The sequence below is a fragment of the Cervus canadensis genome, chromosome 9, assembly GCF_019320065.1.
Source record: "Cervus canadensis isolate Bull #8, Minnesota chromosome 9, ASM1932006v1, whole genome shotgun sequence".
NCBI classification, from domain to species: Eukaryota; Metazoa; Chordata; class Mammalia; order Artiodactyla; family Cervidae; genus Cervus; species Cervus canadensis.
Window position 1 is genome coordinate 38,336,418 of NC_057394.1, and position 18,477 is coordinate 38,354,894.

An 18,477-nucleotide genomic window follows, 5' to 3' on the forward strand; every position below is an offset into this window, starting at 1 on the left:
ATTTTCATTATCTACCTTGCAAGTAGGACAGCATATTAACTGGCCCTTTTATTTCCTTCCTTGGCCAGTTGTGATCTTCTTTTTTGCAGTAATCACCACGATAAGCCCCTCACACTTAACAAGTAAACCCCTTTCAACTATAACTTAAACAACTTTTAACTGTCTAATTTTGCATGGTCTAAGTGGAAGGTTAAAACGTTTGCAGTTTACAAGCCACTGAATGGTTTATAACTGTCCTTCAGTGTTGTGCTCTGTATTTTTAATTATGGTAAACACAGAACAGAATTATGGTTAATCAGCAGGATTAAGTCAGCACACTTAGACTCTTCTTGTTAACACTATTTCATACCTCATTCCAGAGACCGTATAAGGAATACTGGCCGTATTATTACTATTCAGCCAGTTCGTGGTTTATTTAGAGACGTTTATGTGTTTGTAAGGTACAGAATGCAGTGGCCACCTCGTATCTGGGCATGTTAGAATACGCTCAAAGAAGAGGTTGATGTTGTTCCTTATTTAAGCATGTGTTGTGATTGAAAGGAATGATGTTAAAGCTGAAACTCCAGTACTTTGGCCACCTGATGCAAAGAGCTGACTCACTGGAAAAGAGCCTGATGCTGGGAGGGATTGGGGGCAGGAGGAGAAGGGGACGACAGAGGATGAGATGGTTGGATGGCATCACCAACTTGATGGACATGAGTTTGGGTGGACTCCGGGAGTTGGTGATGGACAGGGAGCCCTGGTGTGCTGCGGTTCATGGGGTCGCAAAGAGTCGAACATGACTGAGTGACTGAGCTGAACTGAACTGAGCTGTGCTTGTTCTCAGTCGTGTCTGACTCTTTGTGACCATGTGGACTGTAGCCCGCCAGGCTCGTCTGTCAATGGGATTTTCCAGGCAAAAACACTGGAGTGGGTTGCCATTTCCTACTCTAGGGGATCTTCCTGACCTAGGGATGAAACCCGCGTCTCCTGCATTGCAGGCAGATTCTTTACTCACTGAACCATTTAAGCATGTATATATAAATATAAATACATGAGACATACATATATATACACATATATATTCATACTTTTAAAATTTTGCCACCTAGAAACTGTTCTACTTTATAAACTAGATGAAACAAGTTGACTTGTTATATAAACTTCTTGAATTGTATTCCCTGTGGTGCAACATTTCAATGGGGGAAAAATGTCTTCACACTTATCATTAAATGAATATGATGATTTTAACACTGTTTATTTTCTTCCTATGTTCTTATTCCTTTACCAAAATTAAATAAAGTTGGAACTGCCAGGTTAATTTGAAAAAATATTTCTTATTTTTTTAACCTTTTATGTCACCTAGGAATTATTCAATGTACTCCTTTTCATTCACTTACTCGTTTGATTAATGCACATTTATGATTCAGCCCCATGTTCGATGCACTGACAATACCCACAAGAAGCTCATAGTTGAATGGATAAAGGAGACAAGACTGTAGTGAGATGAGTGCTGCAATACAGATAAGTGTAGAGCCACAGAGATAGATTAGAAAGGGATGCAAAGCTTAGAGGTTGAAAGGGAGAGATTGTAACTTCAGGAGAAGGGTGTTTCTCAGAGGAAAGTGTTACTTATATCATCCACATAAATGAGGAAGGAAAAGCAATTAAAACACAAAAGGCGCAATGTCCTAGAAATATGTCAGACCATAGTAGATCCTAGTAGATAGAGACATTATCCAAGTAGATAGGTTGGTATGGTTCACTTGTGGGGTATTTATCAGAAATGAAGTGGGGTTCTAGGGTTATCTATGGATCTGCTTATCCCAGGCCTTGTAAGCCAAACTGAGAAGTCTGTATTTACCGAACACTCTAGGGAGACAAGTGTGTAAGTAGATGGGAGTAACATGGTAATATTTAAGTCTGTGGATGAAGGACTGAATAAAAGAAAGGAAAAAAGTTAGGAAGCTATTTTAGGAAGCCAATGTGAATGGGTGTCTGATGGACAGAACTCATTGCCCTGATGGTTGTCAAGGAAGAAGAAAAAAATATATCTAGGATAATTCCCAGATTCTTATTTTGACTATATTGAGAAAGTTCTTTAGTGGAAGAATATATGAACTGAGAGATCTTACTGAGAATTTTACCCTGAAAACAAGGCAATGTTAAAAAAAAAAAAAATTTTTTTGGGGGGGGGACCCAAAACATGAAGGAAAAGTTAAGGGCATAAACTGAAGTGTTCCAACATCTATCTAAAAGAACTTTTATAAAATAGGTCTAAATAGAATATATTCAGAGAAGCGATATTCAGAGGAATGGCTTGAGAATTTTGGAGAGTTAAAGGATAACATGACTCTTAGGTTATAGGCAAGTCAGTAAAAATAAGTCCACCTCTGGACACAGTGGTGAAATTGTCAAGCATGAGTCATAAAGAAAATCTCGAAAGCTTTTCTACAAAGGAATTAAAGAATGACAGAGGCTGTCAACAGCAACAAATACCAGAAAGACATGCCGTAGTCTCTTCAAAGGACAGTGAGGGATCCTAGAATTCTGTTCCCAACAAAAGTCAGTTCAACTGACAGTAAGATTAAAAAAAAATAAAAATAAAAAATCATACATATATTGACTAAGTTTACCACCCACACAAATTTGCTGAAAGAACTATAAGATAGTTCTTTGAAAGAAAAGAACCTGAAATGGAAGCTGAGCTTAGAAATGATTTTAAAAAATATAACTATCTGCATGAAGAGATAAGCTTTAACTCTTGACAGTAACACATGAAGCAGAATACTGGGCTACAGTGAAAAAGAACTTGGCTTGCCCAGTGACTCGGTGGTAAAGAATCCACGGGCAATGCCGGAGATGCAGAAGACTTGGGCTGAATTCTTGGGTTGTGAAAATTCCCTTGAGAGGGAAATGGCAACAGACTCCAGGATTCTTGCCTGGGAAATTGCATGGATGTAGGAGCCTAGTTGGCTACAGTCCGTAGGGTCACAAAGAGTCAGATACGGCTGAAGGGACTGAGCATACCCAGCACATGAAGACCTACAACACCTTCTAGAACTAACACCAAAGGAAGAAAGATGTCCTGTAGTGAAAAAGAACCTGGGGAAGGTGGGAATGACCCCTGGGGTAGTTGTAGCATGCTGCGTCCTTGTATTTGGGAGAAGAGATACCTAGAGTGACTTTAGAAAAATTAAGAATATAAATAAATATCACATGTAATGTTGAGTGAAAATAAACTGTAGAATTTTATATATGTACTTTCTAAAGAGCAAACCCTCATTGGTGGTCACTCACTGATACATACCAAGTAAAAACGTTAAAACTTATGTACACTAGGACAATATAGAAGAGGGAAACAAAATAGGGGGAAAATGCAGAGTCAACTCCCTCTGTGATATTTTACTTTCTTTAATGATCTGAAAGAAGTACTGTGAATATTAAGTTTTTTCATCTTTTGGGATAATCAGTGATCAGTCTGTGTGTGTGTGGAATTTCTTAAATAAAAATAGCATCAGGGAAAAGCTGTAAATAATGTAACTCAATTTTGAATCAAGAGTATGAGAGGGCAACTGTTGGGTCCTAAGTGTGATGTCTGTTCATATTTTATGTTTATGTCCACAGTGGTTGGATGTGAGAGGCCGTGGGAGGGATTGGTTTTCAGGATTTGGAGTGGCTGAAGGAGAAAAATGACTAATGATACTGAAGAGTCACTTTGATCCTTGACATCTTATTTAATTGACAGTGTGAATGGGGCAGACATGGAGGAAGAGCTCTATTTTTAGCAGATGAACTTGCATGGATTAAAATGAGCCATCCGCGCCTCTCTGATCTCTGCTTGGCCTCAGGGCCAGCTGACGCTTAGTGCTGAGGAGGTGGTGTGGCAGCTTTGGTTAAGGAAGTCAGGGTAGATGATGTACAGAATGCATACTCTTAGAGCCGCGGTCCCAACGGTCTTTTTGGCACCAGGGTCCAGTTTCGTGGAAGACAGCTTTTCCATGGACGGGGGACAGAGAAGGAATGTTTTCAGGGTAATTCAGGGCATTACATTTATTGTACTACCATTCATTTGGCAGGAGGCAGAGCTCAGGCATAATGCAAGTGATGGGGAGCAGCTGTAAATACAGATGAAGCTTTGCTGTCTTGCCCACCACTCACCTCCTGCTGTGTGGCCTGATACCACTTCATGGCCAGGAAGTGGGGGACCCCTGTGTTAGAGCACTGTAAGTTTTAGAAGTCATCCAAACATCAGTGTCACAAGTTTCTACCAATTAAAAATCTGTTTTTCCTTATTGTTATATTCAAAGAAAATAATATCAAACATTCGTGCGTGTTTCATACCTAAAGAGTCCATGAGGACACGCGCATACCTGAGGTCGACAGCAGCTTTGATTATAAACATGCTGTGATACTCTCACGTGCCAAGTTTTTTTAGGGTTTTTTTGTTGTTGTTGTTTGTACTTTTGGGCCATGCCACACAGCGTGTGGTATCTTAGTTCTCTGACCAGGTATCGAAAATGTGCCCCCTGCAGTGGAAACACACAGCCTTAACCACTGGACCGCCAGGGAAGTCCCATGTGCCAGCTTCTTTAATCTTTTTACTTTGAAACTAGCAAAAAATAACCCCTTTCTTGTAAATGGAAGTCATTTCCATATCAACTAACTATGCAGAGCTTCGTTGATACAAAAACTAAGTTCAAAGTAGATTTTCTTCCATTTCTGAAGTGTTTATTAGATCTGAACACTTGATATTAAGTTGAGGATCATGATTCAGTGGTACTTAAAATCATTATAGCAGGTCTCTTATCTGTTTCTTGCAAGATTCAATTCTACCCAGTTGGCAAACCAGAAAACACAGAGCAGAAAGACCAAGTAAGTGTAATAAGAAAAGTGGATTAAAATGCCATGGATTAATGTCTAAAGTCATCTTCTTTGTGCCTTCCAAAGGAAAAGGAGTTTGACGATCTCATTATTCACCATATGGGCCCACCACCAATTCACTTTACTTTTAAGTGTTTTAAATCATCTCTTCTTAAAGGAGATTCAATTTTGAATAAATCAGTTGGAGCTGGTTAGCTTGGGTTTTGAGCAGTTGTAATGAATTGACAAAATGGAAATGGAGAGGGAAACAGTGGTCTGTGAAATCTCAGAAGACTCTTGGAGTTCAGAAGTCTTGGCCAACTCTGGAGAGTTACATAACGTTAGTGGAGGCACAGTGTAAAATTCCACTTATTAATAGAAAATTTTATGAATTCTTTTAATCACAAAAGCCTTGTGTGCTCTGAGGCATAGGTCCTGTGAACACAAGACAATTGTAAATCTCTATTCTTGTTCTTTTTATTAATAAGGAAAGTAGTTTTAGTCATGATTCTTTAGACAGGTGAAACCCTAGTTAATATTGTGATAATCTCAACAAACATTAATTTTAAATGGTATTTTAAATGAGTGAATTCCTCCTCTTCAGTTTCTAAGCAGAAACTCATATTGTAGAAGTGACATGTATGTTGTTGTATTTAAAATATTTTACTGAAAGAAAAGAAAATCCTATTAAATGTAATTTAGCTTAAAAAGTAACCAAAAAATTAAGAACATTTTCCTTCCATGTTTATTCTATGGCCTTATACAAACCCTAAAATATATATAATTAACTGATATTTTATAGAATAACAGAAATTTAATGATTGTGACTTTTGCCCCATGAATGTTAATATTAGAATATAACTCAGAATGTAATTTTTAAAATAAAACGTGACATAGACACTTTTATCATTAAATTGCAAGCTGGGAACCACTGTGATCAGTTCAAGCAGAGATCTGCACTTATTACCATCATCTTCATCAGTAAATATTACTTTTTACTGTGTACAAGGGAATATAATCAATATGATTTCTCAAGGAGTAGACCGAATAAAAAGGTGTGTAAAATAAGGATCCGTTCAGTTCAGTCATTCAGTTATGTCCGACTCTTTGTGACCCCATGGACTGCAGCACTTCAGGCTTCCCTGTCCATCGCCAACTCCCGGAGCTTGCTCAAACTCATGTCCATTGAGTCAGTGATGCCATCCAACCATCTCATCCTCTGTCGTCTCCTTTTCCTCCTGCCTGCAATCTTTGCCAGTGTCAGGGTCTTTTCCAGTGAGTCAGTTATTTGCATCAGGTAGCCTAAGTATTGGAGTTTCAGCTTCAGCATCAGTCCTTCCAAGGAATATTCAGGACTGATTTCCTTTAGGGTTGACTGGTTTGATCTCCTTGCAGTCCAAGGGATTCTCAAGAGTCTTCTCCAACACCACAGTTCAAAAGCATCAGTTCTTTGGTGCTCAGCTTTCTTTATAGTCCAACTCTGACATCCATACATGACTACTGGAAAATATAGGCTTAAGTATAATTCAAAATGGAAAGTGCAAGAATGCCATGAAAATACATAAGTACAAAAATATGAGCATTTTTTTAAAGGAACGTTTACATTTTGTTAGAAAATGAACCGAAGGTTTGTAAAAGAAAGTATTATTCTTTAGGAAGGGTGTAGAATATTTTTGACTGAATTGTACATAGACGGGAGACGGGAATAACCATATGTATTAATAACTGGATTAAGGGACTTCAGAGATAGGACACATAAGAGTGCCAAATGAAAAATGAAATTGTAGGATGATTAGTGGGGGCTGCTGAACCTTTTTTGTTCAGGTGGTGGGAAAAATTCAGTGCTTTCAAATAAGGACTGATTGAGGAATCTATTTCTCTAGACATCCTTCATTCACTTAATTACCAGAGAAATACCACAGAAGACACCACAGAAGACAAATGTAATATGTAGCAGTACTTTGAGGAAGCTTATTGAGTTTATTATGAAAAGAAAGGAAGGGACCTCCAAAGAACTGTGGGGTGCATGCAATAGCAGTTAGTATCTGGTTGAATGAAAGGCACACCCATGAAATGAGAGCTCTCAACCTGGGTGACCAGGAGAATGATGGGTCTCCACCGAGGCTTGAAAGAAGAATAGGACTGGACTTTCAAATTACTTTTGGACGTTCAGATGGAGTAGAATGCTGGAAATATGAATAAAATGGGATTGAGGGCAGAGGTTAGAGCTGGGAACATGAGTTTAGTGTCCATCTCCACTGAGACAGTAACTGAAATTGTAGAAATTGTGGAATTACTGAGAATAAAGAGAGACAGACATAAGAGGGTGGGTAATGAGATTTGAAGGGGTACCTAAAATTTCGGTATACGCAGAGAGAAGAGTTGAAGAAAGTAAGAGGGAGAGAGACTCAAAGGAATTAAACAGTCTACAGCAGAGTCAGCAAATGCTTTCTCCAAAAGGCCAGATGGTATTTTATGGCAAGCCATATGGTTTCCGTGACAACTACTCAAGTCTGTCATTGTAGCCCTAAAACAGCCATAGATAAAATCATGAGCATGGTGGAATAAAACTTTATCTATAAAATCAGGTGGCAAGACCCACAAGCCTTAGTGTGCCTACCCCTGAAGTCAAGGGAGGGAGAGAGATTTAGCACATTATTGACCAGGGACATATTAATATATTTTAAAGAGTGATACAGTTAACAATCACTGTGCAGAGTTGTTAAAGCTTCTGGTAGGGCATATCACTAGAGCTTAAAATTGATCAAGGGTTCATTATACAACTTACGGTTGTCATTATCATTCACATTTTGCTCCGTTATGTTCTTGTTCCAACCTTGTATATATTATAAATGTCAAATTTTCAAAAATGATGCATCACAAAATTTTGAATGAAGAAGAATTTTTTTGGTGAATTTTATGCAGATTACTTTCTGTTACTGTCCAAGCGACATATGTGCTAGTGTCTCAGAAGATGATAGTTCTTCATAACGTAGTTCTGATTCAGACAGTGTGAATATTAGACCAGCAAAGAGACAAAAAACCTTAGTGATTGATTCTGATACAGAAAGTGAAATGAAACTCATGGTGCGGTGCTGGAGAATGCTGCTTTCACTTCTGCAGAAGAGGGGACTGAAGATAACATGTCAAGAAAATTAGAAGACTTTACAGGTGTAACCATTGAATGTAATAAGCCTCAAAGTGTTAGTGAAATAAGAGAATTAATTTTTGGTTGGCCGAAAGAAAAATCACCAGCCACAGGCTAGTTTCCCCCCAAATCCCTCAGTCAATATTATTTAAGAGGCTGGGCATGAAAATGAAAAGATACAACCAACAGTCTTGAAAGCTGCAGAGATTTCCAATGGTACTATCATTTAGAATAAGACCTTGCACTAGGGAATTATAATAACATTATAAAGTTAGTATTTAATATAATGGGGGAAGAAGCCATTACACTGTCAAATGTGCAGATAGGAATTTGGGGAAAATGAATAAACTGGATATATATTAACACAGTACCCACATCCCAGGATTTCGTAATTGATTGGATTTTTAAATCTTCATTGGGGTTACATAGACAATGACACTTGCTACCATGTAGAGAAGTAGTCTCGTTCAGTTCAGTTCAGTTCAGCCGCTCAGTTGTGTCTGACTCTTTGCGACCCCATGAATTGCAGCACGCCAGGCCTCCCTGTCCATCACCAACTCCTGGAGTTTACTCAAACTCATGCCCATCGAGTCGGTGATGCCTCCAGCCATCTCATCCTCTGTCGCCCCCTTCTCCTCCTGCCCCCATTAGCCGTAACAAAAATTTAAAAAGTAAGACAACAGAGCATTGTGGAAGCATCAGTAAGTAGAGGGAGAGCCAGAAGAGCCAGTTCTGATCCTGGAGTTCACTGTCCTCTGAGTCAAGCTTTATTTACTTATGAATTTTTCTCTCATCATCTATCTTGATATGCTAGAAAAGTCAAGCCTGTATTTGAGCAACTGAAGCCAAATGACGTCAGCATATCAGTTGTAAAAATGTATTATGAAGAGTGTGTTCCATAGCCCCATGTGTAATAAAGTCCTAAGTTTTAATTGACTATAGGCAGCCATATCCAAAGGTCCATTTAGTAAAAACTATGGTTTTTCCAGTAGTCATATATGGATGTGAGAGTTGGACCATAAAGAAGGCTGAGAGCCAGAGAGTTGGTACTTTACAACTGTGGTGCTGGAGAAGACTCTTGAGAGTCCCTTGGACTGCAGGGACATCAAACCAGTCAATCTAAAGGAAATCAACCCTGAATATTCATTGGAAGGACTGATGCTGAAGCTGAAGCTCCAATACTTTGGCCATCTGATGTGAAGACCTGATGTGAAGACTCATTGGGAAAGACTGATGCTGGGAAAGATTGAAGGCAGGAAGAGAAGTGGGTGACAGAGGATGAGATAGTTGGATGGTATCATTGACTTGATGGACGTGAGTTTGAGCAAACTCCGGGAGATGGTGAAGGACAGGGAAGCCTGGCGTGCTGTGACAAACCAACCGCCAGTTTACTAGACTGGGACGTGAAAGTGCAAGTCGCTCAGTTGTGTCTGACTCTTTGCAACCCCATGGACTATACAGTCCATGAAATTCTCCAGGCCAAGACTGGATAGCACTCTTTTTATTTACTCACAGTTCTGTAAGGCAAACATTTGAAATGGGTTTAGCTGGGCAGTTTTCATGCTAGTCACTCCTGTGAATGCAGTCATCTAGTGGCTGGAATGTGTCCACTCAATCTAGAATGACTTCAGGTCATCTAGCCAAGTCCATAGTTGCTGGGGGAAGCAATCACACAAGGGCATGAACTCAAGGAGACAAGATTAATTGGAGTGATCTTCATGGTGACAGTGATTATAGGTGGGTGTTTGAAAGACTAAATAGGTTGAAAGAGTAAATAGGTTCAAGTTCAGGTGTTGGATTTCTGCAGTTATCCGCTCGGGATTTCATGACATGGAGTGAATTTCACACCATGTTCCCAGTACCTCTCTCTCAGGGATGACACTTCGTCCAGCAATGAGTTAGACCATCTACTGCTGTCTGATCCCTTTTCATTTAAGAGGAACAAAATCTGAAATGTAGATTCTTTTCAGATGCTTATAGCATTCTTTTCAATGGTTTCACTTGGTACTCTCTTACTCAGAGAGAGAGCTGTTTTTGGTTCTAATGCCCTGGTAACTTTTCCATTTTCTGTCTGTGGGCACCTCAAAGAATTAGTGTTCCCTAAATGAGCTGAGAAACTCAAAGACTATTGGAGGTTAGGGAGGGTAGATATACCCCTACCCCACATTTAATAAAAATAGAGTGGAATTATGCAACTATGTAGATTAGCTAATCATCTGACCTAATCAGCAATGCAGATTTTAAGAAGCTTTTCTAATTACTTCCTCAACTTGGCTGAAGGTATGGGTAAGAAGAGTTTCCCAGCATGATGGCAGCAGATGTATTTCATAATATTTATTGAAAATATTGGAAAGAGATCCTCAATTATAATGTTCCTGAAAAGTACATCAGAAAAGGCATTATATTTAACATATTTTAAGCTTTCATTAAGATATAAACATAGCATAATTTAGATGATCAACTCTCACACCAGTTATTTGGAATCTGTCACGCAGTGAGACTAACTTTCCCAGCCAAATTGGTTGCTGTTTAAGTGCCTGTCTCTTCCTTGAGTGATACGACTTCCCAAGTGATCTCTGTTTGTCTTGATGAAAATGGGACCACCAAAAATATCCTCTTTTCTTTGGCTATTTGTTCATTTGATCTCTTGGCAAAGGAGTCCTTAGTGCATGGTGTTTCAAGAACTTTAAATGTTAAATTGTTGATGTTTACAGGTATATGTAAGACCACACAATGAGTCTGATACTAAATTTCTTGACTCAGTTTAGCAGTTATGAACGAGTGTTAAAGGAATCATTTTGTAGTGGGATTGCACAACAGGAGACTTATCTGTGAATTTCTGGTTGATCTGTCTGCATCATCCCTGTGTCTTGGGCTACATGAATTCTGGTTGTTCATCTGTACCTTCCTTTCTGTGAGCTGCTGAGGATCATTCCAGGGGCTTCCCAGGTGGCACGGTGGTAAAGAATCCACCTGCCAGTGTGGGAGACCTAAGAGACGGAGGTTCAATCCCTGGGTCAGAAAGATTCCCCTGGAGGAGGGCATGGCAACTCACTCGAGTATTCTTGCCTGGGAAAAGCCCCATAGACAAGAGGAGCCCGGTGGGCTACAGTCCATAGATTCTCAAAGAATTGGACACGGCTGAAGGGACTTAGCATGCATGCGCATTCATTTAATATGAAGCAGCCTGAGCCAGTTCCTATTGCCTAGAGCCAAAATACATCTTAAATGATCTAATGCCTTCAGTGCCTTTGGAATGACCGAATGCCTAAGTAGCTGTATGTTATTATGTGGTTGTGAAATTGGTTACTTTCCTCTACAAAGAGTTTCTCCAACCCCCTCTGCTAGGGACTCTTCTCTAGAGATCAGATGGAAAAGAAACAGTCTTTGTCTCACCATGTGGTGTGAAGACAGCACTCAAGAATTTAATGTGCATCATTGCATAATTCCTGGTGTTCGAGAAAGTGAGGGCTGTATTGGTGGAAGTGACCAGTGATGAGTCACATGATAGTAAATTGTTTTATTTGAGGATAGACCCAGAAAAGATGGATAATCCAATGTATGATTTGATTGCTTTGCTAGAGACTTTGAAACTAGGACATAGTTATGCATTTGAAAGTTATAAGATGTGATACCTTTCTGTCCAAACTCTTAAATATCTAGATCAAAGTTTCTCAGCCTGGTACTATTGATATTTTAGACTGGCTCTTTGTCCTGGGGCCATGACTGTCCTGCATCTAACAGTACCCTTTGCATCTGCCTACTGGGTACCAGTAGCATCTCCCTTCCTTCAAGTTGTGATGAATCACTGTGTCTCTAGACATTGTCAGATGTCACTTGGGAGGCAGATAAGTCCTCAGCAAAGGACCACTACTTTAGATTAGTTTTATTATTTTCTCTTTAATTTAGCCAAAATTTACTAAACTATTCCGTTATTCAAAGTACATTTTGGTATGTTTATACTTGCAGAATGTATGTCAAGTATACTTACACCTTAGATTTCAACAGATACTAGCACCTTCCTAACCAACTTTAGTTAGAAATCTGTCAGAACTCTCAAGATACAGTTTTTCTATTCATATAGTCAGAATTAGGTAAAATCATAAGAAATTATCTTGTGTGGGTTAAGAAAATGGGAAAAATCACCATTTCCCTGTGACTCTACCTGATGTATGATGCACAATAACAAAAAAAAAAAACCAAACAAGAGGAAAAAAATGAAACTAAATATACCCAAATGTCATTGTAACCATGATTTTAAGTTCATTTTGCCTTGCAACTAGTAGTGGTTTTAGCAGTTTTATGTAGGCATGTTTGAAGAGCAGGAATCTGGTTGGAGCTGGCTGAGAGTTGAAACCACATATTTTAGCAAAAATGCAGTCATGTAGCTAGCACAGTGATTTCCATTTAAAAGGTGCGCTTCTTTGGTGCTTGAAGTGAGGGCTGATGGAATTCCTAGTTGGTGGCTGCTAAAGCTGTTCATAGAGAGAAGGAGGTGGAAGTGAAACCAGTTTTGAAAAATATACATTAATATATTAAATGTTGATGGTAACCCTCTCATTTGACAGGATCTGGTGGTCCCTATCAACAAGGGTCAGAACATTGGGCTATTTCTTGCCTCAGCAAGCATGCAGTGAAGGAGACTCTTACCTGGAAAATGCTGTTTTGGAAAAGGAGATCAGGATAATGATGAAGGGCACTGTCTAACACATGTAAATACAGTTAAAATGACAGGCTGCTATTTCTGTTATTTTCCTGCTCTCAGATCTCCACTTAGAGCAACAGTGAACTATGAGACAAGGATTCACTGTGCTATGAAAAATACCTACACCTTGATATTATTCTTATAAACCTTGTTCTTCTCTAAGCTTCTGATGAGAGCTATAAGCAAACAAATCCTCTCCCTCTTGCTCTCCACCTTCCAGGCAGTGTTAGTATGCAACAAAAGGGCCAGAACTCTGGCAGCAGAAGCAAGAAGAAGCCAGAAGGTAGAACAATAACTCACGAGCTACCTAATCATCTTCTGACCACTCAGAAGTTGGTAATATCATGGATTTTATACGTTCTATTCTGTAATCATCCCCTGAAACTCCCGAGAGCTGATGGCGGTTTTATAAATCAGATGAACAAGGGAAAAGAGTCAGTGAGTGCTCAGTCCATAAAATACGTCGCTTTCACTAATTCCTGGGATTTCTAGAGGATGCCATGTGAGTGATATACACAGAAGAGACATTCCGTGCTTGATGTTGGTCCAGGACAAGGTTAACTTTCTGCACACTAATTTTAATTCATTATATATGCCTTTTTTTCCCAGCACAAATGGACCCCCGAGGCCTATCTCCCAGACAAAGTAAAAGTGACAGTGATGATGATGACCTGCCAAATGTGACCTTAGATAGCGTTAATGAAACTGGATCCACGGCCCTTTCCATAGCCAGAGCAGTACAAGAGTAAGTATCACATTCTCAGGATGAAATAAGAATTGCCAAGGTGTTCAATGGATAATGGAAACAGCAGCATCTCCTTCCCCAGACCTGTCATTCTAGCTCTGACTGGGTACATGTGTCAGCATCTTTCCATTCAGCCTGAGTTCTTTGGGAGGAGATCAGGGGAATCATGGAGTGTTTTACGTAGTTAAATATTTGCGTTTGAATAGAAATGAGACTTCTTTTTTAATACTTCCCATACCTTCCCAACTCTGAAAAGAAATATGCAATATATTACATTCTTTTTGAATGTCACTATCTAATTATCATCTTTATCATTTTCATATAGAACAGTCAAGAGAAATAAAACCCGACAAGCATTATTATCTTGTGTTGATAGGATAAAATATAGGATAGATTTTTTGAAATTTAAAAATTTGAAGATAATATGTTACCTCTTTGAAAAACTCAAATCATATGTTACTTTTGAAGGGCTCTTTCTTGCTCCTTTAACTGCAACACAGGGTTAGATTTTAGCCCTCATTTATTGAATATAGCTGCTTTTTCGTCATTCTCAATTCTGTGTCTAGAATTGCACCCATGACTAGTCCATGTATATTTTGTCTCTAGTATAATTTTTAATAACATAATCTTAAAGGAGGATTTAAATTAAGCCACTATTACAATATGCTGACACAAAAGTTCATTAACACTTTACTTAAAATAATCTTGGTTACCTCCCATGTATTAATTCTTTTTTCCCAAGTATTGACTAAATAGCTACTCTATTTCATGAATTAGGTCTTGAAATTAAAAAAAAAAAATTAGTGAAACATTTTAGAGTTTAGAGCCTATATGTGGGTATTTGTGTGTGTGTATAAAATGAATAATATACCCCCATGTTATATAGGCACTGGGTATTATATATTTACATTATATGTGTATACACACGAACATATATGATATATTTGAAGAAACAATATATTGCGAATCTAATGAAATTTGCAGTTAGATTTGGATTCAAATTTACATTCAAGCTCTTAGTAGCCATGTGATGTCTGGCAAGTTAGCCACTCTGAGATGTTTCTTCATCTGTAATAAGAAAGACTGCTTACCCTACAGGACAACTGTGAGGGTGTGATATGGTTACATGGCATGAAAATTGAATTGAAAAATTTTGACAGATGAGAGCCTCAAGGAAGGGTAAAATTAGTGGTATTACTAATGATAGATAGTTGTTACAATAATAGTAATAGTGTGTAGTATAAGTACGTGACAACTAGGAAATATAAATATTGCAAATGTCATTGTGCTGATATCACTATTGAAGACACTGAGGATCAGAGAAGCTCAGTGACTTGTCCAAGGTCACATTATAAGTGGTGATGAGACAAAATTTAGAACTTCTGACTCACAGAACAGGTCTTTTTCTATGAGTGCCCTGTAATGTCTGTTAACAATCATATTCTTCCACTTGAACATGTATAAAAACACTTTCTTCTCCCATTGTTCAAATGACTGGTTGTAGTAACTTAGTTTCTCTGTGTGGTGATCAGCATAGCAGTTGTGGTTTTGTGGGAGTGAAATCTTAAGGTCAGGGATTCCATTTTCTCACCTGTAAGATTAGACTGTTGTAAAGGTTCAATTCTGAGATGAATCATAAATTTCACAGACATTTTAATCACACTTGTTTTTCTGTGCCATATAATATATACATAATTTGTGTGTACGTATGTTATGGATATGTGTGTTTCTTTTATTTCAGATGTTAGGGTTTGGCAGTGTGATTACTAAAATCTAAGTTATGCTTATTCCATTTGGAGCTGATAGAGCAAATAATGGGTACTAGCTTCTCAAATATAATCACTTTTTATGCTTCTAGTATTATGTTCTGATAATATAATAGTATATTTTAATATGAAACTTTTAACAGCAGCCTCCGGAATTGAAGCTTCATTTTCAACGTAACTTCTCTGATCTGCTTTGTGAAAACGTTTGGAAGCCACGATAGTTTGTTCCTACTGTGCATATGCCTGCCTTTATTACTATTACAAAAGTTGCATGTGTATCTAGGGAAATGCCAGATTCATTATTCATGTAAGTGTTTTCATTAAACGATTAGTAAAGAATACTGAGCTGTCACTTGGGAAGCCCTAGAATGCCAGAACCCATCAATAGTTAATTAAGCATCATTCAAGAAGGAATATGTGTGTGTAACAACTAAAAAGTGATAATATACTGTGAGGTGAAGTGAAAAGAATGTTCTACAGAGACCTCTTAAATGTAGGTACATTTCAAAACTTTTAACAATATGTTGAGGAAAATTTTAGGCTCAGTATATAGTGTATACTATATATAGTATATAGTCCTTGTTAGAGAATTAAAAAAAAAAAAAAAACTGTCCTTAGGTTTACCCAGAGTTAACTTTCAGTGGACGTGTGTTTCTGTTCTTCTCTTAATTTCTCTTTCATTTTTTGTGCATATCTATTTCACTATTAATTTCTCTTTCCTCTTTTTGTGTTTGCCTTTGGATCATGATGCCATCTATTAACACAAAAGCTGGACAATGAGCAAACAAGCAAAATTCCAGTACACTGTGCTCAGTACAATAATGTATCCCATCATAAGAGGACAGAACCTTGTTTTGGCATGTACCAGACAAGAGGATTTCAAAAGATATCTGTGCATCTATTTCTGGCATTTTCAGAACTTTCCATAGAGTTAGGTGAGAATGATGTCTGTAGGTAGGGAGGTGATAAAATCAAGGGTTTATGTGCACTAGAGGTAGCACATTTTAAAAGCCCTGAGCAACCAAAGCACATTTGTCTCTCTAATTAAGCCATGGTTTAGGAAGAGTTCTTACTCATTGGCCACCAGTGTGGTGTCAAGGAAGAAAGGGGGAAGATGAGGTAGGAAGATATTAGGAAAGACTGATAAGCAGAGAGGGATTAAACTTGTCTTGTCCTTCAGCAAGATCCTAACCCACAAGATGACTGTCTCCAACCTTCTCTCTTCATTGTCTCCCTTCACATTCAGGTTCATAGCCTTGCCTCTGTAGTCATCACCATAGTTTGAATTTTTGATTTGGTGGCTCACTTTTTGACACTATATTTACATAGCATAAACCTTAATATGCTATTAAATGCTGTTGTAACATATTTGGTATCATACATGTTACTGGTTTTTTTAATGAATGCTCTAAGTCTTCAGTTGAATATTTTTCCTTTGATTTGAAATGTAGGAGTTGTTAGCCAAAGCTTCATCTCTCCTCACCCCAATATGTTTAGCTATTCTTGTCTTTAAAAAAGAACTCTGCTTGGTGGCTTGAGCATCAACCTGAGTCCACTTGCATCAAATAGATTTTTATAGAGAGGCTCCTGAACTATGCTTGAACTGTTCATTTCAGCTATTTTCATTGGTTCATTTGCTTCTCATTTATCAGCTCAGCATCAGTGAATTCAGATAAGCGGGAAGAGCTGGCCATAGAGAGGCCCTTCTTGTATTTCAATTGTGGAGGCACTGTCCAAGCCAGAGACAGGTATCCAGTAACTGTGACAAAGCCAGCTTCCAGCAATTCATAGAACATCTGTTTTGCTTTGGTCTGAGTTTTTTTTTTTTTTCCTCCCTCTGATGCTGTAATAGGGTCATTACCCTTAGCTACTTGACAAACATAATTATGAAATAAATGTTTGGAAAAAGAGAAGTACAGGCACATGATTAGAGCAAATTATTATAATTAACTCTAACCCTCAGCAAAACTATTTTTTAAATAGGTAAAATTTGGCTCTCTTATCCAGAGCCTCTAATTTCTCTACCCCTTTTTCTTCTTTCTAGTTCTAAAACTTCATACTCCTCATTTGGTGATGCTAGTAGAATAATCAACTTCCTTCAAACTAAAGTGTAAATGCATACCAATATATGAAAGAGGGCCTTCCTCAGAGAATTTCTATTCAGCCAGGAACAAACCTTAAACTGAAAGAAAAAGATCTAGTCATGATACTTTCGGTAAGAGTGAAGTGGGAAAGGGTAGAGCAGAGGGTGAGGAAAGCAAATGAAGATGTTAAAGAGATGGACTTGTTTTTTTCAGGGTCAGTTTTTGCAGAGTTGGTAAATGCACATTATTTTTTAACTCACACAGTATCTGAATTCCCTACCCTGTCTGATCTTGATGATAACTCTCAGAGGGTGGGAAAAAAAAAAAAAAAAAGCAACGTAAATTAGTAGCAGTAGTAGTTTTTTGCTTTAGTTAGCATCCCTAAAATCTGCACCTGGTAAAAGGATATTCTTTTAAATGGCTCCTTGTCGATTACATTTAAGCTAATTAAAACACTGCTTTCTTCCCCCTGTTTTTTATTATATTGCTTGTGTCAAGTGCCCTTCTTCTTGAAGCAAAACAATTTGTGAATTCTGGAAATGAAGAGTCATATATCTTTGTTACATTTTCACTTATATGCTCTTTGAAAGAACAGATGTGGCGGCAAGTTTGTCCTGTTACTTCCTTCAGATTCTGTTACTGGTTCAAACATCATGGTTCTTAATTTAGAAAGTTGGCCTCTGATGATCAAAAACAGTCAGAAATCTTGTAGGTTTTTGATGGGGATTGTGTTTCTCATTGTCCTTATTTTAAAATTCTTGATCTTTATTTCTCAATTTCCTTGTATCTAACTGGGTTAATGTCTTTTAAATGATCATAGAGAACAGTCCTAGAGATAAGAGAAAGAAAAAGCTGTTACTGACTGCCTATGAGTGTGTGTGTGCTCAGTCATGTCCGATTCTTTGCGCCCCCATGGACTGTAGCCCCCCAGGCTCCTCTGTCCATGGAATTTTCCAGGTGAGAATACTGGAGTGGGTTGCCATTTCCTTCTCCAGGGGCTCTTTCCTACCCAGAGATGGAACCCGCATCTCTTACGTCTGCTGCATTGGCAGGCAGATTCTTTACCACTAAGCCACCTGGGAAGCCACTGGCTGCCTAGTTTCAGGCAGATTCTGTGAAAACTCATATAGTTTTCATTTAATTTGCCCTATGCTCCCCTTTTTATGCACAAATAAAGAAAAGGAAGC

The 18,477-nt window shown here is 38.2% G+C and overlaps 1 protein-coding gene across 8 annotated transcripts in view; it reads left to right on the forward strand.

The window, feature by feature from the left end:
- The window catches only part of KLF12 (Kruppel like factor 12), a 521,123-nt gene that overhangs the window by 381,263 nt on the left and 121,383 nt on the right, over nt 1-18,477 (forward strand). For all 8 annotated transcript variants that reach the window (XM_043477481.1, XM_043477486.1, XM_043477488.1 and 5 more), the window contains one exon: nt 13,305-13,440. In XM_043477481.1, coding sequence (XP_043333416.1) covers nt 13,305-13,440 — 136 coding nt within the window. The remainder of the gene's footprint in view (nt 1-13,304; nt 13,441-18,477) is intronic.